The sequence below is a fragment of the Gallus gallus genome, chromosome 3 (assembly GCF_016699485.2).
Source record: "Gallus gallus isolate bGalGal1 chromosome 3, bGalGal1.mat.broiler.GRCg7b, whole genome shotgun sequence".
NCBI classification, from domain to species: domain Eukaryota; kingdom Metazoa; phylum Chordata; class Aves; order Galliformes; family Phasianidae; genus Gallus; species Gallus gallus.
In genome coordinates this window covers 29683380-29708501 of record NC_052534.1, presented here as the reverse complement: position 1 = coordinate 29708501, position 25122 = coordinate 29683380, and the positions used below count along the sequence as shown (strand labels likewise).

General features: G+C 45.9%; 1 protein-coding gene across 3 annotated transcripts in view; it reads right to left on the bottom strand.

The window, feature by feature from the left end:
* Window positions 1–25122, bottom strand: part of MDGA1 (MAM domain containing glycosylphosphatidylinositol anchor 1) — a 135360-nt gene that overhangs the window by 53461 nt on the left and 56777 nt on the right. For 2 of the 3 annotated variants that reach the window (XR_006938650.1, NM_001398249.1), the window contains exons 6-8: window positions 24749–25018; window positions 24034–24363; window positions 20881–21174 (exon numbers count right to left, since the gene is read on the bottom strand). Coding sequence is in view for 1 of the 3 variants with exons in the window: in NM_001398249.1 (NP_001385178.1) it covers window positions 20881–21174; window positions 24034–24363; window positions 24749–25018 (894 nt within the window). In the remaining 2 variants the exon portion in view is untranslated. The remainder of the gene's footprint in view (window positions 1–20880; window positions 21175–24033; window positions 24364–24748; window positions 25019–25122) is intronic. The other variant, XR_006938651.1, reaches the window with a different exon arrangement.

The window sequence follows — 25122 nt, the reverse complement described above, 5'->3', positions numbered from 1 at the left end:
GATATCTGATGGACATGTTTCGCTTGCAATAAACTCTTAATTAAAATGCTGACACACGGGAATAACCAGAAGCTCTCTCTCTAAAATGAGGAAGGCTTCCTGAAAACAAAACAGCTGTTAGCTCAAATGGAAAGGAGGGAAAGCAGGTTTATAGCAGCTCCAGCACTGTCACAACTCACCTATGGGTTGAAGGTACCTGCTCTTCCACTGACAACTGCTTTGCAGTAGTGGTGTACAAAAACACCTGCCTCTTCTAGGCATCCACAGATCTGCCAAGCACAGCTAGGCCCCCAGACTTGCAGCACACAGCACCCACTGTGCCACAGACACAGCTGCATGCAGGTCTCACAGCATCCCTTCAGCCCAGATATTGACGTGCCTAGAGGGCTGCAGTACAGCAGCCCATCCCCTCCCCTAGCCTGACCCCAAGAAGACTCTCCTACAGCTCTGTAATAAAAGTGATTTCTCCATCCTCATCACAGCCACCCCATAGCTCTGCTACGCGGTGTCCTCCCTCCTACAAACACTGTCAGATCTGTGAGTATGGAGCATAGAAACACCCCCTCCACCTGGCAGCCCTGGTCAACAGTGGCTGATTGTTTTCTAGAGACCTGTTCTCAGCTCTCAGCCTCTGGGCCCTTTACTGTGCTTAAGTGGATTAAAAGCAACCCTTGACTGAACTCACGTTGCCGTGCTGAGTGGCATGGTCAGCTCATTACAGATGGTTTTGCTAGCAATGTGTCTCAGCAGGTGCTCCAAGCACTGACTTGCCTTTGGCTCACACATCTCCCACCTCACAGTGAGAATTATGTGAGAAGTTGTTTGATTAGACCTAGTGCCATGAATGTGTCATCTCTATCCCTAGCTGCTATCCCATTTCTTGGGTCACATCTGCTCCTTAATTGAAGATGGTGGGGTCTCACATTATAATCAAAGCCAGCTGGTGGTGACAGAGGGGAGGGGAAAAAAATGGAGGGGGGGGAGACAAAAAAGAAAGGAAGGCTTAAAAAAATGATGGCACAACAGCTCTGGTTGTACTCAAAATGATCCACACCATGAGAGGGAAAGAGGGGAATGGGAGAGCAGCACCCATGCGCGGAACTGGGACAGAAGAATAGAAAGAGTCTGAAAGAGGACAAAGTGTTCCCCAGAAGGACATGCCCTGAGCCCCACTGTAGGAGACAGAACAGTTCCTTCCTTAGGTCACAGAAGCAGCACGGCAGCCAAGGATGCAGAAAATATTTAATCTTCATCAGCTGGGAAATGGGATTTACTTGATTTGCACTGGGACAGGCTCAGGACCCATGCTACCATGCTATCATCTTGTGAAGGGAATGTCTGAAAGTGCCTATACAGTAAACTGATTACATTTTCTTGCCTCTGGCACGAGGTAACAGCCAACAAGCACTAACTGTGCTGATGGCACTGAAGCTCCTGAGTTCTTGGTAGAGAGATCTGAAGCAGGTCATCCTATCAGCACAACGGATGCAGCACCATGGCAAGGGGCAATGCCAAGGGATGGATAGGAAAGAAAAGTCAACAGCAATTTCAGTGCCAGGTATCAGTTCTGGCCTCCAACACCTGCTGGGGCACCCACACTTCTGTGAGTAGGCTACCCATAAAGGAGAGGCCCACCACCAAGGCAGGGATCCAGACGGCACATCCTAGCAGATAAACAAATGGTCTTTTATCATCTCAAGCTTAAGCACAAAAGAGAGCTTGTTTAAATGAGCTGGCGCTCTGACCGTCTGCGAGGAGAAACCTACAAAATGACTCTGGCATTGAGGGAGATATCTGCTCCACACAGCAGCATCTGGCTCACGAAGCTGTCATAGTGCTCTGTGGGGAGCTCAGGAATCAGCCTCAGTTTTTGCCCTGGTTCCAAAGGAGGGTCCTTGCACAGAGGCTTCTCAAAAGCCTTCCTATGTTTCCCTGATCTCTGATGCTCTGTTGAAGAGCAGTTACATTCCAGGAGGCAGGCCGCTATGCTTCAAGGGGAAGGTAAAAAACCAACCAGCCTCCCGCATATACGAGACACCGGGATTCCCCAGCAAACAACAGGGCAAACAAATATAGACGATTACTGTTTTCTCTCAGCACTCAGTTTAGCACTAGAAGAGCCAGCCAGCAGGAGGAGCAATGAAGAGGGTGAAGAGAGCAGCGCACTGCTGCTGCAGGCAGCAATGAAGGAGTAAGGCTCCTCCAGCAACCTTGTTAAGATGCGGCTGCTGTGAGACAACAGGCAGGGCAGCCTGCCTTCACAGCAGAAATATTGTGCAACAGAAGAAAACATAATCATTCACCTGCTCGTTAGGAACAAATCAAATCAGCCCAACACAGGCAACCTACTCCAGCATGCCAGGCACCCTAAAGTAAAGCCAGGCTGCAAGCAGCTCCCTTGCTGTGAGCCAGAGCAGATGCTCTGCACTGACGGGGCTGCTAAACTAGCATGGTGTTCACAATGATGAAGGGCAGGAGCGAGGGAAGCACAACAAAGAAATGTCAAGTGTCAGGGGGTGTTACTTTGTGCTCTGATAACCTCTCATGTTCTTGGTTTCATTGGGAATAACTAGAACTGAAGCGCACTGTCCTGTCAGATGAGAGAGAAAAGCACTGGCTGTTGGGCTGTGGCCAAGTCTGCAAATACTTGTTGAAAAAGCCTGTTCTTATTTTAGCCTTGAGGAAGGGAGGAGAGTTCTTCCTCACAAGATCCAAAGTACTTGCTGGAGAGACCACAATCTCCGTGCAGTGTTACACTGAGGTGTCTCTATGCTCATGCACAGCTCAGGGAGGGCTATTCTGTGATCCCTTTGATGCCAGCTGACTGCTCTGTGTTCCCATCGAGCTCAGAAGCCTCCAGAAGACATCTACTGATGTTGGGTGTGTTTCCTCTACCAAGGATGAAGTCAGAGCACCCCAGGCACCCTGTAGTGAACTGCAAACAAACAAGCTCTACTCTGTCCTCCAATACCAGTCCAAATGAACAAAAATTTACATTTCTTACTTAAATCTAGAAAGTGCAGCACGTAACACAAGCAGTGACAATAGCAAGTCTTGCTCGGTTAGAAAGTGGCTTTATTTTCTGCAGCTCCCAGCCTGCTCTGCTGATTGACTCCCTTCAAGCCAAGCCACACAATTACAGCATCAGTGGGACTCCTGCTCATAGGCTTCACCTCACCCTGTGTGTGTGTCAGCTGATAATTGACCGCTCATTTACAGGATTAAAACTGCAAAGGACATATAGAAAATCTGCTATGAAAGACTGTGCTTTCCGTTTAGGCACAATTATTAGTTACATTTTGTTATCCAAAGTGGCTAAAGATATCAGTCAGCAATTTGTCTCTGGAAATGAGCACGAGCTGTGTCAAGGCCTTATGAGATTTATATGAGTCCATCCAACATCCATTTAAATTCTGGTAGATACCCTCCTGATGTCATACCAGAGTTGTCCAGATGCCAGCAGAGGGTGCCTTCTTTATCCAACTCCTCATCCCATAATCTGAGATGTTAAATATGTCGCAGTGCTGCCTTCATAGAAAGTAGAAAACTCCATGCATTGAGTTCCAGGAGAGACCACAGCTCTCCCTTCAAGCAAGAAGGAAGCTCTTCTTTTGTCACAAGGCTGTGAAATCACAGCTGAGCAATTCTGTTCTCTAAAATAGCATCCATAATCCATACCCTAATAACGCATGTTGGGCACCAACCGAGCAGTTTTCTATTTGGAGACAAATATCCAACTAACATTTGCAAGTTCAGTTTCCTCTGTTTCTTTCTGAGATAGAAGAGGGGAGATGGAGAAAAGCTTGTGCAGCCAAACTGAGCTAGAAGCCAGAATACCTTTCCTTCTTCTATGCCTTTTGTCTTTGCACTTCAGCATCCTCATGTATAAAGAGATAAAATATTTATTTCTGCAAAATGCTTGAAAGCCAACTTGCAAGTATTGTTATTTCAAACAATACAAATTTCTTTGCGTACATTTTCTGCTGAAGAAGTGGGTGGAGGGACCAGAAGACCAGAGCTCTGAGCAGAGCAGGCTTAGCTGTGTGCTGGTTGACTGGTTTTAAAAGAAGAGCAAACAAAATATATTCACAACCATCTTTTCTGCTTCCTTCTCTGAACTTTCCAAGCCAATTAGCTCAACTCGTCCTCACCTTGTTTTAATAAAGAAGGATTTGCTAAAGAATTTCCTCTCCTGCATGATGAGCTGTGATGATTAATACATGAGACCTCCCTTGCTCACTTTGTAAAGCAGTTTCAAGAAAGTCCATCCAGGATGGGAATTTCCAGACCTTCTGCCTCACATATATGCGCCCATAAAAAAGATCTGCCCCAGACATGCTGGAACTCCACTCAGACTCACAGCCCAATTAATTCGTGCTAACAAGACACTACAAAGACAAGCGTTCCCATGCCTCACTTACCTTTGAGTGCTTGCTTTCAAAACAGTGTGCTCCCCTAATTAAGAAAGATGAGTGGGAAAGGATGGTGTATGTACAGAGGACACATAGACGTTTGTATGTGAAATGCACGCAGTTAACCCTCCCCCCACCCACACACCACCCAATTAGAAAAGTTATTCACAAAACAAGTGAAGAGGGTAAGACAGTGAGCATGCTTGTTTCAAAGCTGCCTTCAGTTACTGTTCAGCCAAGGGCATAACCCATATCTAGTCTTCTACTATAGGCATGCTGCAAAATATTGTCTTTAACTCACACGCAATTTTGTTGGTTGTAGCATGGTGAAGCAGGATGACAGCTATGCCAGATTTGTTTTTCTCCTGCCCACCCACATACCCATAAGAGGGAAGTCCTCCCATTTGGAGCACTGCCAGACCACCAACTCTTCACTCAGGTTTATACTTCTGTCTCCTAAAAGATAACGAGATGCTGGCTCATACGCATGCATCCATTAATACGTGCTTCTGTTTAACAAATTGGGCTGGGAGTGACATCCTGCTCCCAAGAGCATATAAATAGTTTAGATGCAAACATTCACTAACAGTCAGCCAATGATACTCTCTCCCCAAAAGCATCCCATATGCATTAACTTTTGGCAGAAGACCAGTTATCTTACTACTCAATAATTCATAGGTGAGCTACTCAACTGGGTAGATCTGGGAATAAAGAAACTCGCTGCCAGTACAAACTAAAGAGGTGGAAAAGAAAAAGAAGCAAAAACGAATCACAAAGAACCAAATAAGATTCTTCTTCCAGAATGTGAAATTCACATCTTTTTTCCTACGTCAGGGGTTAGTTACTAGTTTTTGTTACCATCTAGCCTCATTCCCTTGCTGCAGCTTAGGTTTAAGCTGCCCCCATAGCTGTTTACATTCTAGTAATCAGCTCTGTCCTATCCCAGTAGTTCCCAACCTGAACCAAAATGAGAGAAATTTTGACCGAATTCTCCTATTCTGGAGTCCCTGACAAATGATGTTGGCATTTGATACATATACATATCTACAAGCTTTCCCATTCTCTCCATCTTCTGCTCTTCAGGTGACCGGGGCACAGCTTTAGTTTCCTGTTAGATTTCTGTTTTCTTTGGGCAGAAACACTGCTTGAGAATTTTAAATGCCAGAGAGATCACATGCAAACAGTTTTGGGAAGGAGAAAAGTATAAGAGAAATCTGAATATACAGTTCTAACTCTCCTCATATGCCTGGCAAAAACAAGGAGGGCATGAGGACCTCTAGTAGGGCAGAGAGCAAGCGGTACCATTTAAAACCACGTGAGCAGAAACAGAGCTGCTTGGCCCATTGCAGCAGAACGCATTCCCTATTCTTCCATCCAGAATGTAAGGAAGTGAAAATAGAAGACAAACAGCCCATCTGTGGTGTTCATAGTTCTAGGACATGCCTTCCATGTTTCTGAGGATTGGAAAAACTGAAAAAAGGACTGATCATCCTGCAGTTACGACAGTATACTTGGAGCTAGCTAGAACAGGACTTTAAAGGCCAAGTTTATCTCATCTAACTTCAGGCTCTTCGTTGAGGCACTCAAGGTGAACATCACCTCTTCATGGAGGCCACCTCTCCCAAAACCAACAAGTGTGAGGTACATCTCCAGAAGGCAACTCAGGATCAGGAATCCCTATTTGATATTACCTCCCTTCTACCAGGGCTGCACAGGGAGCCTACGCTGCCCACAACCCTCACATCTCTGCTGTGTCCAGTGCCTTCCCTCTATATGAACCTCTCGATGAACTTTCAGTGCCTTGTTTAATAAGTTCATCCATAAGCTGAGTCATAACATGCATCTGAAACTTGGGCAGCATGTCCTGCTGTTGGACAGGTGCCACCTCCTGTGCTTGAGCTGCTTTGTGCCACAGCAGAGCTACTCTGGAAAGCAAAACAGACACCAGACAGCACTTTCCCTATAGCAAATCAAGCGATAAATCTTTGGACTCCAGACAGCATCCAATTAGTGCCACTGCTAGGGCTCATGTCCAGAATATGCAGCTGCCTGTGAGGAATTGTCTGTTTCCCCTTGTCTCTTAGGGAAGATCTTACCCGCACCCAGAAGAGCTACCAGGCAGAGGTGACTGCTGGCTCCAAGCAGCAGCCCAGCAGCAACAGGCTCTTATTCCATCACCAGCTGCTGGAGCAGCTCAATCACCTCCATATGTTTGGAAAGTTAGGGGCAGGGAGGCTGCAGGAGAAAATGCCCCTGAGAACGACAATCCTGTCAAAAGGGAGGAGAGTTCCTTCTTTAGTAATTCAGTGATTGTCAGAGCCACAGGTGGTCAGGGCCTTCTGCTCTGAGTTGGGCTACAAGCCTTACCTCACCTTCTGTTTTCAGTTTGAAAGCTGAATTGGGAGTGCCAGATGATCCCTCCACAGCTGCTTTCAAAACAGGCAGGTACAGCAAGAGGCAGCACAGCCAAGAGCAAAAGTGTTGATTAAAAAATCAGATGTCCTTTAGTGCAAAGGTGGTGTCAGAGCTGGATGGGGAAAAGATCCAAGCCAGAAAGAGCCTGGTAGGGAAGGAGGGCCACCAAAGGCAATTAAGTTAATCAAATATTAACCAGCACTCCTTAATATGTTTACTTCAAATTTTCTGCCTGTACTATTACGAAAAAAGGATGCATGGGACAAAGCTAGACTAGGAGAAGTCAATGCAGTGGTTCTTATCTATAGAGTGGATAAGCTGCCTACACAAACCAGACTTTTCGTCAGACTTCAGGCCTAGCAGGAAATTTGAATCAAGGGGGAAGAACTCAGCGTAGAGAAAACACCCAAATCTCCATCACTTCTCTATCTGCAGCTTCTGAGTTCTGCTGCCAGTCGTTTAATATCCTGCTCTGCTAACAGTCATCATTATCCCATTTTTCCATCCTTCACCCTTGATTGATCTTGATTCATCTGAGGAAGATGACGACAATGAAAACGTAACCATTCAGAAGGAGGCTGAAAGGATGCTCAAATGAAAAGATTTATGTCAGACGTTCAGTCTCATAGATGAAGCAGCCGAGGTCAACAGATATCAAAGCAATTTTCCCCACAAGAATTAATATAACAAGGCGGGTGGTGAATAGAGGAACTTAAGAAATGCACACAATTTAAAAACACGGGGTCAGCAGAGGTAGAATAGAGAAAGGAGAGGCGAGAACATTTTTAACTATTAGCATTTTTACTCTCTCTCTCTTTGGATGGTTACCTGTTCATCACTGTCTTCATCATCTTCAGGTGAATCAAGATTGATCAGATCAATCAAGGATGAAAGCTGGAAAAATGGGGATAAGTTCAGGCGGTCCATCAGAGGAAATGGCTGGGGTCTTTCAGAACAGTGACTGGCTCCAAAACATCAGCTGCCAAATAATCAGTCTTTTGCCATCTAAGAGTTTTATATTCACCCTCTGTCCTTCACACTGTTGCCTGTATGACTTTAGAAGTGTGAATTTCATTAAGTTCCTGTGTCCAACTCCTCCTCTATTAAACAATTCTAATGGGAAACAAGCAAGCAAACAAACACTTTATCTGTCATATCAGTAACCATCATACTTCTCAAAAATGCACCTTTAGCAGACTGCTGGTTACAGAAAATTATCGCTCTGCACCTTATTCCCAAAACTGGTGATGACCCGCATCCCCGTGAAGGCAGCTTTCTACCTCTAGGATAGGATGATACCAATGGCAGGACAGTGGAAGATTCTGGGTCTCAAGCAGGCCCCAGCCACAAATGGATTAAGAGAAATGGGTCGTAAGCCATCTAGTCTCACATTTTAGAATTATTTCTCAGCTGTTTCAATAATTTAGGCTTACAGTTTCACATGCTGAGCCTGGTGTATACATACTTAACAACCTCATACCATTAACAGTGAGAGATGCTGAACTACAGAGAGATCTGCTTCTGCTGTTAGCTAAATATCTATTGCACGGAGAGTCCAAAACCAGAAAGGGCCCAGGCTCAAGCTACACAGGAGTCACTCTCCTTCTGGAAACATCATGGTGTCTCTACATTGCCACCATGTTTTCAGACCAGTGGCACACCAACCTCACTGCAGAAGCACACACGCATCCCAGCAGCTCTCATCTTCTCTTATATTAGGATGAGCACTCCTGACTGCTCTAGGTGTGGTGGCCTCCCAGACCCTCTCCAGAGTTCAGGGTCTCCTCTTGCAGCAGAGAGCATAGGAAGGAGGTCATAAACAGACTGGCAATCGTTCAAGGACAGCAGCCTGATTCCTTGACATCCCCACCTGGCTACCAGCTGTTTTATCTCCTCTGGACTTGGAGCAAGAGAAGGAAATTCATTAGCAAAACCACTCTCTGGATAAATCTGCTCTGACATTTGATTTTCTAGGCTGCTTCTGGGCCAGCACTAGTGGAACCATTTGGAGAATCGGCACCCCTGTAATGTGGGCATGTGCCTATCTCACACAGTTACTTTTTCATGTAGACCGATGAGAACTTTGATAGTAATGAAGACATTCTGCAGATCAACTGGGAGCCCTCAGGACAGAATGGATTTTGGTCCAACAGATACATGCCTGAAATCTATTCCATACGGTTTCCTTCATTCCCATTCCCGGCTTTTCTGGGTCACAAAAAGTAAGGCCATTATCTTCCTCATTCACATCCACTGCATCAAGAGTTTAAACTGGATCCTGGCCTGAGTTGGCCCATCAGCAGTTTTCTGCCTGAGGAACTGAGGCAGCATACACTGCAACATGTCATTCCGCTCCTTCCACCTTCTCTGTGATAGGTAGTAGCACCCTTCAGAACCAGATGAAAAAGACATTTTAAACAAGTTTCAACAGTGGTTGCTGAGCCATCCCACTGTGGTGGGCAGAGGAAGGGTATAATTTTGTGTACAGCCCTGAGAAGAATCTGCACAGACTCAAATCTAGGAATATCTGTAGCTAAATTTTTGACTAAAGTCAGAGATGAAGGAAAGACAGGCTTCTCTCTGTGAGACTGTAGCTGGATCTGCAATCCCGGGTCTGAATTCATCTGCAAAAATGGTAGGACTACAGACTAACAATTGATTGCAAAATCTCCAAAATGCCATAGAAAGTAGGAAAATATGGGAAAAAAGGGTATCTAGCCAAGCCTTCGAGGGGAAGTATATGATAGCAACCTCCAAACACCAGAGGAAATAGAACTTTTCTGTATCAACCATGATTGTGTTCCTTATTAGAGTGCAGAGGTGAGCACATTGGGTCAATGTAAGCAGAGAAAAGCTCAGAAAAAAACACAACAATAAACCTTTCTATTCCTCATTGATTTCAGAAAAAGAACTTATGGAAAATGAATGTGGGATGCAACTATACAAATTAAAAAATGAATGGTGATTAATATGGTTTTATGGGTCCTTGGCAGACAAACTGGGTAGTGTTTGAGAAGGCAACAAGAAAAGTAACTATCTTGTCATAACATCCTCAGGCGTTGGAAGGATCCTGGCTTGCTTCCACACAACAGACTAATTGAAGTTGTAATACTATTCAAATGTAACCCATATTAAACAGATTAAAAACACATTCACTGAAAGAGTTCAAAAAGAAATTTTAAATTGGTGCACACACCACTGAGATCTCTGTAGTGAAAGGAAAGACGTTCCCTAGGAAGACATCCCTGGTGAGATTTCACATGAACCTCTTACGCTGAAGCTATTTCACATCACCACCAAGGTCAAAGAGTCAGCAAGCAGGCTGGCATAGCTAGAGAATATCAATTACAAACTCCCCAGATCTGGCTGCGTATCCAATATCATACATAACCATCTCGGGTGTCTAAATGACCTTGCACCCATCTGCAGTTGGGGTGGCTGTGTGCAGTTTTTGGCACAGCTCTGGGGTGTGTCTTGGGTTTTACTTCCTTCCCTGCCACAGAAATACAGCATTTCAATGTGCAGTAACAGAATCACCATCTTTAAGCACCTATTCACAATAAGATACTAACATCTGTGGATAATGTAAAATCATAATGTGGTTTGGGTTGGAAGGCACCTTTACCATCATCCAATTCCAACCCCCCTACTACAGGCAGGGACACCTCCCTCTAGACCAGGTTGCTCACAGCCCCATCCAGCCTGGAAAATACATAGTAAAGAAAATATTTGAGAGATGCCTCATACAAGACAGCTTGGTTTGCTTGATAGAGTGAGCTTATGGTAAGAACACTCAATTTGCCTTGGAAAATGTAAAGACTTGGAAAAAAAGCTGTTGAGGAGAGAATGTTTCACTCTTGTCAAAAAAGAGACAATGACTCCAGGAGGAGCCTGAGTCAATATAACCAAGTGGATGTCAACTTTCAGCATAATTCTGTAGTTCAAAGGTGTCAAAATCTTTGGATGATTAAGTCAAGAATAACTGAAAGTATAGTGAAATGGGCATCACTGCTGTATCTGCATCAATGAGATCATTCTTAAAAATCTGTTTAATACGGGTGACATGCTGCCAGAATGATGTTGAAAAAAAAATGAGGAGTGCAAAAATGATAAAAGGACTGGAAAACATGCATTGTGGTGAATGGGAGACAAGACTGGACTGCATACTGAAAAAAAGGCTAAGAGATGACTGGTTCTGGTATCTCAGACTACACAAGAAAGAAGTTGCTAATAACAAATAGCTCTTTATGTCAGAAGACGATGGCATAAACAGAGCTTGTATCTGGAATCTGAAAAGAGACCGGCTTACATTAAGTCATGACAACTGAACCATGGCAGTAAAAATTCATTGGAACAACTTCCTGAGGGAAACAACTTACTGGGGGACTAAGTTGACTTAAGTTGCTAACCCACTATCCATCATATTTGAGAAGTTGTGTCAGTGTGGGGAAGTTCTCACTGACTGGAAAAGGAGAAACATAATCCCCATTTCTAAAAATGGAGAAAAGGAAGACCTGGGGAACTACAGGCCAGACAGTCTCACCTCTGAGCCCACCAAGGTCATAGAGCAGATTCCTGAAAACCACGATGTCCTGAAAACCACGCTGAAGCGCATGGAAAATGAGAAGGTGATAGCTGACAGCCAACATGGCTTTAGACACTTTATTCTCTTTCCAGCAATCTACCTTATGTAGAGCGCTGCTCCCTTTCCCTCAAGCCCCAGTTCCCCATTTTACAGCATAGCAAGATATTGGTTGAAGGGTCTGTTCTATGCATATGATATGAACTGCTAAGAAAATCCCAGCAGAGCTAGCACTATTAAGCACATCTATATTGCATTAAGTTGTTATGAGCTACCACATTCTAGCTTATGATTAGGGCAGTAAAATCTCTCTTCACAATCGGCACTTGGTAAGGAAAATCCCTGCTCTGTGCAAATGCCACTGTTATTTACTGTTCTCCTGACCTCAATCTTAGCCACTGTCAGGAACCTGTAAGTTTTGGCGTGCCAACCAATCCCTCCCGTCATATGCATGGCTGAGTTTTGCCTAGAGTTGCAGCACATTTGCAATGGATGAGATTTCCAGTCATGAGAGTGGGTCACAACAGATCAAGAGCCTACAAAGGATCAGCTGGACTGGCCTTCAATTGCCATTCTTTCTTTACCAGCAGGGATCTATCCCAGATATCTCTTCTGTGCAAAAACAGTAGTTTTCAGTCTCTTCTACTTTCCATTCATTCCCTTGTAGCTTGGCAAGCAAGCGAACACTCAGAAGTCAGCTTCCTCACAGTCAACAGTAATGAAAAATTTCCATGGTTTCTTGTGATTGTGTATGACCCCAGAAACAAGGACTCTAAAATCATGCAAAATGCAACAAGTCTGCATGCAACTGGAAAATTTTACCACGTCTGTAAATTCCTGGCACCCATAAGGGTTTCACAGGTTCATTGCTGGGTTCATAAAAGAAAACTGACTGCTTTATCTCAGTCCTAGGGACCAATTAAATTTGAATCACAAGTGAAAGCCAAGGTAAGGTAGGAGCGTGTGCACACACATGCCTATTTGTGTTTGCAATAAAGAGGCAAAGAGGGATGGAAATCAGAAACTATATGAAGTGAAATAAGGTGAGAAGTGCATGTTGGAAATATGATCTTTGTGCAACAAGAAAACAGTTTTCTAGCTTCAAAGAAAGCCAAGTTTCTTTCTCAGAGATGAACCAAGCGAAAAAGCATAAACTAGTAACCAAGCATTTTTTTTCCCCAGATATCTCTGAAAAGTCTTACACTCTCCCAAAAAATGGAAGCCTCAGCCTCCCACTGAGTGACCCTCAATGTCCCAGCACAAAACTGGTGGCAGAAAGACCTATGAAGCTGCAGGAAAGTTGTAGAACCTCTGTAATGTAATTTACATGCAAACAGTTTCCCTGCAGGAGTGACTGTAATTGGTGCTGTTTCAGAGCTCAGGGTCAGTATGGTCACAGCTAATTAAAATTTAGACCCCTCCCTGGGATGCTCGGTTTCCTGTTATGGTTTCTGTTCATACCATGGGTGTCTCAGGGGGGTCTCCCTGCAAAACATCCCTCCTTCAATGTGGCATCACTGTTCTGTGCGTTGTCTCCTTGTGCCTGCTGCAGTCCTCCAGTGAGTTAGAAGGAAATAGCTTCTAAAGGCATTGGAAAGGAGATGAGGGATAGTACCCTCGCTGGTGCTGCCTGAGGTGGTTTATGGCCAAAAAATCATGGGAGAAAAGCAAAGCCACTGGCACAGTGCCATGGCACCACACTGTTTCTCTCTATCAAAGCGGCTGGAGAAAGCACGCCCCAGCTCCCCTGGCATAGGCTCTGTGTTAGGTTTGATGTTGTATTCTCCCTTGCAAGTATGGACAGCTGTTTTCACCTCTCTGTGCCTCGGATGCTTTTGCAGAGGCTGAGAGTTATTACAAGAAAATGAGTTGCTTTTTTTTGTCTCCTCAGTGTCTTCCTGGTTCCCCCGGTGAACCCTGCTCCATGGTATCTCTCTCCCCACTGCTGGGCACTCAACGTGTTTGTTTCCTGGTCACCAAGAGGCAGGATTTGATAGGAACAAGACATTCCCTCCTTTCCCATCTTGTGATCCCAGCCTTAAAATGAGAGCTGATTGCAGTTTTCTAACTCCCTTCATCTACCACCTCCCTTGCCCCATGTCTCCTGTTGCCAGTGGTACCACACAGCTCACAGTATAGCACATGCCTCCCCAAATCAATTTTGCTCAGGTGTATATATATTCTAGCAAAATAGAGCTACTGCTAGCAAGCCCTCCCATCCTCTTACCTACTGTAACCCTGTCTACGTCCCCAAATTCAAGACTTTTCTCCTCCAAGTGTAGCCGCGACACTCAATTCACACGAACAGGTACCAGTCCCCTTTCCCACCTCTGGCAGAGAATATCCCTCCAACCCACATTTCAGGATTCATGGCTCATGGTTCACTGCCTTGGCCAAATGCCAATATCCTGAGCTCATCCATACGCCTATGGTTCTGTGCAGACCAAGAGATAAATCTTGGCTGGTGGTAAGCGCATGGCAGAAGTAAATACACAGTCATAGAAAGAAGTTGCATTATATCCCTGTGCAAACCAGAGCAGAAGCAGGATATCCTCTCCTACCAGCCAGGCTGCCTCAACGTAGTCTGGGTACCACCAACTGCATCACAGCTTGGGGATCTCTGATACAGATGGTTTAACTCATGGCCTAAAATCAACAACAGGGCTCAAAACCGAAGAAACACTTGGAGATATACACTCCTATGGCTTCAAGACAAGGACACACCCAAACCAGACATGCACATTCGTAGCCTTGCAGGAGGCCCAGCACAAAGCACTGGAGAGGATTCTGGAGATTCCTTTTAACCTAAGAAGCTGATGTAGAGCTAGGTTTGAAAGGGAAAATAGTTACCCGAGCAAGAAAATCTTAAAAGGAGTATCTGAATTTGAGCAGTACTAGATGTGGTGTTCAGCCCTGGGAGGGCCACAGTAGGTGAGCAACTATCCAAAGAGAGATGACCAAGGCTGTCTGCCATCCTCTGTGTGTGCAGGTCTTGTCTCTCCATTCCTGCCAAAATTGTATAGCTTGGACATCTCTCTCACTTGATAAAATTAAGTTGCTTTTCCTGGAGAGTCTGGCCAAAAACGGGATAATAGCAGCTTATGGGACGGGTATTTGTTTCTCCCAACAATAACTGCAAAATAGATTAGCTGATTTAAACCAGTTCTCTTCTGAACAAACAAATTCATCTCTCTAGACAAGGAGCTCTCACATAGGCTTTTACTTCAACCTATCATTACAACTACAGAGGTGTTCAGAGATGAGCAATGGGCCACTCAAAGGCCGAATGGCAGCGCAAGGAGGCTGCAATCCAGGCAGCAGACCCAGAGCTTCCCCCTTCCTGAGGCATATGTCTGGATGTTACCCTCTTTTCTTTCATGGCTATTTCCCCATGATGCAGTGTGGAGGCCTCATGGTGTTATGCACCCAACATGCATCTAAATCTGCTCCCCAGTCACCACCGCTCCAGTGAATTCTCCCCACCATATGGGCCCTTTGCTTTACATCTCAAATCTCATACATTTCCTGGCCACCACAGCATGCAGACATGCTCTGTCAGACCATTTTAAATCAAAGAGGCAAATCTGAAAAGCTCTCAGGATACAAGGGAGACTGCCCGAGAAAATCTCAGTGAGTGGCAGCACACAAGAATCTTCCCCATCAGGCAGCAAATGCAGACCAGGGTCCAGTGGACCAAATTCCATGTGCTGAAGGGAAAAAAATTCTGGCAGGTCAAAATACATACGGCAGCTTTACTCTGTGAAAGACTTTTCCTCCAAAGCTGCATACACCAAATGCTGCAAAAATTCAACTCTGGGTGTCCTGAGGCTTTGATCCATGAAGATAAAGACTACAAAGGCAGTCACAAAGAAGTCAGTTTTGGCCAAACGCCCTTTGGCATGTTATCCTAGCTGCCCTTCAGTGCCATGAGGCTGGCAGGAGGGTAGGGCCAACAGGTCCTAGACGAGCAGAAGCCATCCTTTCTTTGGCCGCATTTGATACAGCCCCATCTTAAGATTCAATCTGAGGACAATGTAAGTGATGTCACAGTCTCTGTCTGCCAGGCCCTGGGACCAAGAGATGGTAATTGTTAAAACAAATCCAAGGCCAGCTAATCCTTTGTGGTTGTTACTGTGCTCTGAACCATGGCCATTTGGGTTTACAGCCATGACGGAATGAAATGGATTCCTTCTTCAGCCCGTCCTTAGACTGACAACTCTAATTAGCTGTTAGCAGCCCAGGCACTGGGCAGCCGAGTGAGCAATCCTCACGCTGTAGCACTGAGGACAGAGCTGTATGCACAAGCACAAACTCAGAGCAACGTAATCCCAGGCAGTGCTGCTAGCTGAAAGCCTGTTGACAAACAGGAACAAAACTCTCAGCTCTTAACGAGGAGGGCTCTGTGTGTTGATAGAAAAACAGAAATAATGTATGCTTTCAGCTTAGTCACACAAACCTTGGTGTAACAAATTAGAAGGCAAACAAGGAGGATTTTGATTGAAGTGGGACCAGATGACAGTCAGGCTTTGTCCATTCATACTGGTGGGCTGAAGTCATGCCTGTGGCTACAAATAATTTTCTTCTCACTAATGAAGGTGTCCAGGTTGGCAAACGCTGAATTCACAGAAGGCAGAGTTTACCCATGACTTTGAATGCAGACACACCTTCTCCAGAAGAACCTCGGTTAATTCTTAAGATCACCTTGAGCATCCCAGAGCTCTGGTTATTACAAGAGCCTACATTTCCCTCTCCTAGGAACAAGACCTGTGGGATGTAGCACAACAGCACCGGAACATGAATGGAAGGACAGGAAAACCCCAGCCACTGTAAGAGTAGAAAGATTACCTCCTGCTCCCAATATAGCTTCTGAACTGCACTCCTCAGCTTGGAGGAGAGTGTCAGACTAGGCTTCACTGATTAAAATCATAATTAAAAAAATAAAACAGCTACTATTAATAAATTCACAGATTAAACCAGCCAAGTCTAAAATTCTTAGCAGATGGCTCCACACTCCAGCTCACATGGCCCAAACAGCAAGATGGATAAGCCAACTCAGTCACAGATGTGAGCCAGCACTGGCCAGGGACAGTCTCATTTCTCTTAGACTCCCTTCACGTAAGCAAGGAGAGCTGCAGGGAGCTCTGAGGAGCCAAAAGCCCCATCATAACCACTCTGAAGAAGCATCTCCATGTCAGAAGCATTTCTCAAGAGCACTTTTAATAAAGTACTTAATATTCATGTGTATGTTTCAGAGCAGGTAGGACACCCGCATAGAGCACTGACATTGACTGAAACCATTGAATGCATTTGCATTTTCAGTTGCGTGGGTCCACTGATACTTCTTACTTATTGACAGAATCACTCCTTCCTCTCCTCCCTGTTCTTCCGTTTGCTACATAGGTAACAGGGAGAACTGATGCTCACTATTGCCTGCCTAATGTACAGCATTGCCAATGGGTTCAGGAAGATTTTAAAGAGAAATGAGTCAATAGCGTGTAGGCTTGGATGGGAAAACATATCCTTCTGCACCTGAATATTTCTTTAAGTAACAAGGGCAACAGATGCCCCCCCAGGATGTATTCTGGCTGCCTTACAGGTGGGGGCAGAGCCAGGTCTGCTTATCATAGAATCATAGAGTCATTAAGGTAGGAAAAGACCTCTAAGATCACCTAGTCCAGCCATAAACCCATCACCTTCATGTCCACTAATCATGTCCCTCAGTGCCACCTTTGAATATTTCTTGAACATCTCTGGGGATGGTGACTCCACCACCTCCCTGGGCAGCCTGTTCCAATGCATTACCCCTTTCTGAGAACCATCTTTTCCTAATATCCAACTAGAACCTATCCTAGTGCAACTTAAGGCCATTGCCTCTCATCCTATCGCTATCCTTGTCACTGTCCTTTTAGCCATGCCTATTTCTAGAACTACACATATCTCCTAAGTCCCGTTAACTATGGTAGATGACCCTCCAAAGGGAATGTCAGATTACTTTCCTGATTGCACCTAACATTAACTATGCTTTGAAGATGAAACACAACAATCCACATGCTCCTTAGTGTGGCAAAACTCTACCTAAGGGCAGCAAGCCTAATTCTTTGGAGACAAATCCCAGATGATTCTGGACTACTGTTTTGAATCCAGAGGAGGTCAAGTTCTCAGGCCATCTTACTCATTCTCTAGTGTTTCCTTCTGCCAAGACGTCATCTGCAGTGCGCCCCAAAGATGAGAAACAGCGTCATTGTTCAGACTGAATTACATAAATATCCCCCGGAGGAGATGATGTATCAAGGATTAGGTGTGATGAGGAGGGCTGAGCCAGACTTTGACAAAGCTGTCCAGAAGTATGCAGCACGATGGTCAGCGCTGACAAAGCATTAGTGCTGACACGTTATCATGCAAGCCGAACAACATACTGGGATTGCAATTTGCACTATGCCATTATGTGAGACTCTAACAGAACAAATGTAGCATCGCCATAATAATAGAAAGTTGTCCCAGAGACCAGCTCTAGCAATAGCTAAGGTTTTGCATTACTCCTGTTCTTTGCGATTTATGGAAATGCTGTTTTGACCAGGCTTGCAGAATGCACGGATTTTTATGATTACTTTTTTTTTTCTTTTACATTATGTACTTGCTAAATTTGCATCTAGGTAGCATCCTTTTCACTGATCCACACGGAGACCTTCTTTCCTCTTTTCATATGTGTTGGCTCAAATTATACTTTCTAATCCAAAACGCATGGAGAGCTGTACATTTTCAAGTCCAGAGGCTGTTTTACAGCCTTATGCTGATCTCATCTGTGCAGAGTGACCCAGCCCTCAATTCAAACCCACCTCTGCAGAGGATTCATTTTTCTGCCGGGATTTTCTTGAGCCTAATCCTGGAAAAAGGCTTGATAACAGCGTTAACAATAGCGTCGATATTATTAACAACAGCACTCTGCCCTTCCATGGCTATTTTTGTTCCAAGATTACAAAGTGCTATGTTTATTATGCCTCACAAATCCTTGAAGAGACAGGGCAGTTTTATTCCTGATTTAAAGAAATGGGAAAAGATGAGAAATTGTCACTCTGAGTGGTAGCTAGATCCCCAGGAGTTCCGCAGAGCCTGATCTCCCCTTTAACCAGTATATAACATTTCTTGATCCTAACCACAGACCTATGAGGCTGCGAGGACTTTCATGAACTTATTAATCTTCCAACCCCCTACAGTTCAGACCAAGAAGTCCAGGGAGCAGACTAGCCAGCCTGTCAGAGAGTTGTTGATAGACAATTACTGCTCATAAGATAAAAGAACATCTTTTCCTGCTTGCAAAATGTAAAAAATAAGAACACTTTTTTTTTTTTTTGTGACAGCTGACTTGTTCTTTTTGTCTTCTTGCTCTCTCTTTTCCACTACTGCAGTGCAGTTGGCAAAGCCTATTTCTGGGCTGGTTTGCTACAATACCTAACGATATGCATGAGGGTGAGGGGAGAAAAGGAAAAGAAAAAAGAAATACAGAAACAGGTTCTGACATCTAATCAGATCTGCTGTATTGATTTTGCAACTTTAGCTTTGGAGCAAATCAGAGAAACAGCCACATTATCGCTCAGAATTCGCTCTTCCCTTGAGCGAGCCGGTTCAAAAGGAGCTCACCCAGACACACAGAGAGGCACGTCTGCATGCACACACACACACGCGCGCGGGCGGGCGCACGCGGCTCTGTGGATACGTATCACCTAACCGGGCCTTCAGGTGGGAAGCACTCATCGCGGAGGCTGCAGAAGCCACACGATCCCCATTTCCGACATGATGAGAATTCCAGAGCAAGCGGCCAGACTAATGAGCTCCTCACACTGCAGAGCAACGTTCCAATTAACCACTGCGGCCCCGCCACCGCACCCACCTCCTTCCAGCTGCTCAAACAAGGATGAGAGGCATAAACAGGGACTGTGCTGTTTGCTGTTGGCTTTTTTCTCCCCCCATTTTTTAAGGGGATATAAAAGTAATGGGGGCAATTCTTGCCCTGCTTTCTTGTTTCACGGTTTATTTATCGTGCACAGACCATGCTGTTGTTACTTGGGCAAGATCACAACAAAACATCGCTTGGCTTCAAAAAAGTTATAGAAAGAGTATGTTGAGTTACTCTTTATACAGTTCATCAAATGTTTGCTTTCTTGCGAGTCAATCACACCACGGGCCTTACCCTGCAACAACTTCAGGCTCTGCCTACCATCTGTTGCATGGACAGTTGTGCCCATCCACTCCAACTCGAGACATACAGCTGTGATTCCCCTCCAGACTACCTGTCAAGCCCGAATTCATCCCAGGCTGGGCACTGCCTCTCCCTCTGTAGTGCCAAACAGTGGGGACAGCATCACTTTTAAACACCAGCAAGGAACCGAGGACTCTAGCAGATCTGACTGTTCCTTACTCCAAAGTAAGACTTTGCTGTATCTCCATCCGTTCTTGGGGTGAGGATCACTCTCCCTGCTGGGTCCTCCCATGCACCATATGCTCGTCCCAGCTTGCCTTCCAACACAGCTTAAATCAAGGCACCCATAACCACCCTGCTCAAGGGAAGCTTCTCCACATGCATTTCCACTTCATGAAAACCTGCACACATTTCCACATCCCCATCCCGTAATTCAGTTGCTGACATGCTCGCAAACAGACAGACAGACTGTTTATAGGGGAATCTTTGAATACTCTAATGTGCCTGAAGGATACAGCACACTTTTGTTACTGCTGTGCTCCCAACAGCTTGCATCTGTCAGCAGTGTGCCTGCTTGCCTTCAGCCAGGTAATCTGCTCCAGTCCTGCTTCTCCTTTTCCTGGAGAGTGAGCCAGGGAGGAGTGAGGCAGCACTCACCTTTATGCACAGATATCACAGTCAAAGCAGGGCTGGGAACACCGCCCATCACTGAAATCACTCAATACACCACATGCTAAGAATCAGTTTTCTGTTGCTCACACGCTCTGCATGGAAACTATTTGGGATTATGCAGTCCATGTGAGGGTCTGCCTAGGGCTGCTTTCCAGGCAAAATGGTTCAGGCTGGGGAAACTAAGATGCAGAAAGGGTTATAAGGTAGAAATGGTGTAACTGACATTCATTTGCTATCTTCTGAACAATTCTGACTTCACAACCTTTTTAATATGCCCTGAATACACACCTTGCAAAGCTGCTGTTTTGCAATAGCCCACTGATAGGGAAATGGAAAAATATCGTGTACAAACACAGACAGCATCCTTCTCTTCCACTTGCAACACACTGCCCATATAGTATTCTATCCTTGTCTTTGCAGCCAGGCCAATTAAATACAAACTGTTCAAAGGTCCCCAGATAAAAGAGACATGTCATCTCAGCCCAGTAAGAAAGGCCAGCCCTGCCTGAAAGCAGCACTCAGTATGTCAGAGATGCTTCGCCCACAGACTTGCATTCACACAAGGCATGCAGACCGGTATTCCACTTATGTGTTTTACTCACACTGCACGTTGAGCTGTACCAGGGCTTCCCGTGGTCTGATGTTAAAGCCGTTGTACCTGGCTGTCTGGCACTTATAGGTGCCGCTCATGTCTCGGCTGACACTCTCCAGGCGCAGCTTCCCATCATACGTCTCCACCGTCATTGTCCCTGAAGGCATGGGGGTTTCCTTATCTACTCGGGACCAGATGATGGGTGGCTTAGGCTTCCCTCGAACCTCGCACTGCAGCTCAGCCCTGGAGCCCTCCCGGACGGTGATGGTAGACTGACCCTTGGGGACACTGATGGTTGGCGGCACTAAAAGGGAGATAAAAAGGGGTTGGTTCTACGCTTGGTTTCCAGTAAGCAAGAAACATTCCTGGGATGCTTCTGTCTGCATCACACCAGCAGCCCTGAACTTAACTTGACACTGACAATACCACTGCAACTCCTATAGGAACACACTGCCCATGTAAACCATCCTACAGAGTCTGGAGCTGCATGGTACCAAGGACGATCCCAGCTTCTCCAAAAATTTACCCCAGTGTCAATGGCAACAGCCAGCTCTCCTGGAACATTTTGCCAGCTCTCACCGCTTATTGCAAAAGCCTCTTTGATCTATTTCTCTATTTCTGGTCAGTAAATTTCCTAAATCGAACTGCAAACTTTTGACCGAGAAATAGAAGATGTCTCTGCCGAGGCATCTAGTCCTCCTACAGAAGTTAGACGGAAACAGAGATTTATAGGATTACTGCTTAGTAAACCTCCAGCCTTGTCAGACACCCAGGACTTCTGTTTGCTGCTAAACCACAGTAAGGAGCCATCTCTGTTAAGGGTCTTTGTTTACTTTACATTGAGATTCACAGTGTGCTGGACATCTCCGGCTCACTCCAGAGAGAGGGGTCTTAGCAAATATCACTCCTGTGCATCACAAGCTCACCCAGCAGAACTGCTGCCTAGCTGGAGCTAGAGCTAATGGCACTGAAATACTCAAGAAAAACCCAGCTCTCAGACAGCAAACAAAACTGCTGACAAACAGCTGAAAAGAAATCCAAGCTGAAGGGAGGAGACGTTGCGGGGGAAGTTTGTTGTTCACATCCCCACAGTCACCAAAAGCCCAGAAAGGGAAAGCTCATGCTAAAACCCATGTGACGTTGACATTTAATTTGTATTAGGCTTCTGAGGTAACCGTTCAACTGAAGTAAATATAGAATCATACAATCATTTGAGTTGGAAGGGCAGCAATCGTTTTCTGAAAGCTCCTCTTTCAGCCCTTCCAGCTGACAATGGTGACACTCGGACTGACACTTCCATAACCACAAGGGCTACGTAATTCATTTCCATTTAAAGCAAAGTTTAGGACTACAGAGGCTGTAACATGCTGGCCTGACCAATATTAGCTCAGTTCAGTTCCAGCAAGGAAGAGTGTGCTAAACTAATTGCGCACATTACAGCCTGCAGCTGCTTTAAAGCAGATTTAGGATGGCTCCAGCCCCATCTCCCTCAGCAGTGACCTCCCAGTGCAACAAGGAGGCCACATTTTCAATTTGCAAGTCTCCCTTGGGCTGGGGAACCTCATCACACCCTGTCCTGCGCAGTGCAATGGACGACAGCACTCTCAATGCCAACAGTGCCAGCAGCCACTCACCTGGCGAGAGGTAATTTTCTCCATGGGGAAAAGCTGAAAATTGCATTTGAGATTTTTTTTCAATTAAAGCTGTCTCCTCAGAGCCACTCAGGGGAAGCAGCCACCTTGGCGAGCTCAGGCTTTTCTTGTTTGGAAGCGTGGAACTGCCACTGCTGCCCTTCTGCAAGGATCCTGCCCTCTGGGGAAAACCCACCAAGATTTCATGCAGGAACCATGTGTTGGATGTGGTTTGGTTGCTGTTGGTGGGCTCATGCTATGTGGAGGGCTGCTCCAGCAAGGACAATGGTGCTCACTCCCAGGGTCACAAAAGGGGCTTTGCTGGACCAAGCTGCTGAAGGGAGACTTCAGAATGCCCCAGGATGACCTTCTCCACCAGCACCCATGCGAGTGCATGGCTCTCACTCTCCACCAGCAGAGAGCAGCTGTTGCAGACACCTCCTTTGGGAACCTGGGCCAACCCCTGTGCCAATAGATGCTGCTCAGCTCTTTGGTGGGATCATCCAGGGTCTCCCAGCTCTTTGCTGCCTCCCACCATTTGCATCCTTAAACACAACTGCACTCTGCCATCTACTGCTCTTGGGCAAAAAAGAATTACACCCAGGGGCGGCGACCCCCACACAAGACCTCCAGGACTACGGAGCTGCTAGCAGAGTGGAAGCACCAGCCACTGGTGTCTTTCAGGTCCACGGCAAGGTGAGGGTTCAGTCTCCAGTCTGCCAGTGAATGTGAGTTAAGTCCCACTGGGAGCAGACTGGTCTCAGCATTTCTGCTGAGACAGATTCCCGAATCAGCAGAAGCAATACAACAACACTTTCTGCTGCAGCGCTGAAGCAATAAAGGTCCAGAAACGACATCGGGACCAGCCCAAATAATGGGTTCAACGCAACCTGAGACTGAGAATAAACTTCCTATGAATGTTCAGGACAAACTCTATGAGCAGCTGGCTGCCCTCACCAGATTACTTGCATTGTGCCATACTCTCAAAGTCCTGGAAAGACAGCAGGATGACATGGATGTGTTGGAGGGTAGAGCTGGATCCACCAACTTATCCAGAAGCAAAATTGCAGCTCTGAGACCCTGAATTTTAGTCCCCAGGGAGACTCACAAACTTGCCTATATCTTAGGGCTCTCCTCACCAAGCCATGGGGTGAGGTTTTGACCATGGTTTTAAAGGTGAGAGGCGTTTATAACACATGGAGTCCTGCAGAGAGTGCCCAAGACAGATTGAAATTGCAACCCAGTAAACATTAAAGCTTTTCACAGAATTTGCTATAACAGATGATACCAATCTTGTGGTCATAGCTTTGAAAATATTCCTCATAAGGAATGCCAAAGAAAGCAAAGAACAGCTTTCTTTTTCTTTTACTCCCTTCTAAGCAAAAGGACTTCTGAAATTTGGTGAAATGCCATTTCCTCTTTCTTCCTGCACAATCTGGTGCCTTGTTTGAACAGTCTTAACTCTAAAACTGTGGGATGGAGGTGGAGGATGTGATGCCCAGAAGGTCCCCAGATGTCACAGAGAGGCTCACCTGTCTCTGAGGAGATGTTCACCTCCACGCTGAGGTCAGGAATGGGTGCTCCCTGGAAGGTGGCCACACACAGGTAGGTGCCATAGTCACTGAATCTCAGGTCAATAATCTCCAAGCTGCAGGTCACAGGTGGGAGCTCAGGGTCATTCCTGGTGATGAGTAACCGGTCTGAGAACCTGGCTGGTTTCCCGTTCTTGTACCAGGAGTAGACAACCTTCTCCTGGGGGACAGCATCCACGTGGCATGAGAGTTTCAAGTCCTGCCCTAACTGGATGGTCTCACTCTCTTTGATCACATCAGGGGTGATTTGGAACGTGGCATTCTTCATGGCTGGGATGAACACAAGTGCAAAACCATTTAGGGACAGCAAAGGGCCTCACATGGCACAAGACAACAGCCCTTTGCTCCTTTGGAAGGCAGCATCTCTGTGCAATATATATGTCCCAAGACCTTCCCTAGCTAAGCTCCCACAAGAGATCCCCAAGGCCTCACACCTGGCAGACTGGGATCCCTGTCTAGCCCAGGACAGTGATACAGCCTGGGATGAGGCTGCAAGCAGCCAAAGCACAGCTCTTGATCTGGGAGCACAGAAGCTTACACGACAGCTTCTCCAGAATACTAATTTCTGCTAAGCATCCCAGTCACCCTTAGTTGTACAAGAACACTCAGGGGAAATGCAAATCCAGTCCATCCTCTGAGAAAAAGAGCAACTTACACCGCACCAGCAGGTTCACTGTCTTCTTTGCTGGGTTCCCCACGTTGTTTATGGCTGTGCAGTTGTAGTAGCCTGAGTCCTCCACGCGGATCCTCCAGATGGTGAGGTTGCCTCCTTGCACAAGGCTGTTGGGGGGCAACGGGCCGGGAGAATGAGACCAAAGCACCTCTGGCTGTGGGTCACCGCCTGTCAGAGAGCACTGCATAGTGACGTTGTCACCAGGGTTGACCACCAGTGTTTCATTGACCGACAGTTTCAGAGCAGGTGGGGCTGGAAGAGGACAAAGAGGGACACTTCTCAGCTTGAAAAGGACCTGTCCGCTCACCTGTGCACAGCTTCATTGCTTTCTAGGATTTCTTCTTGAAGTTAGCTGG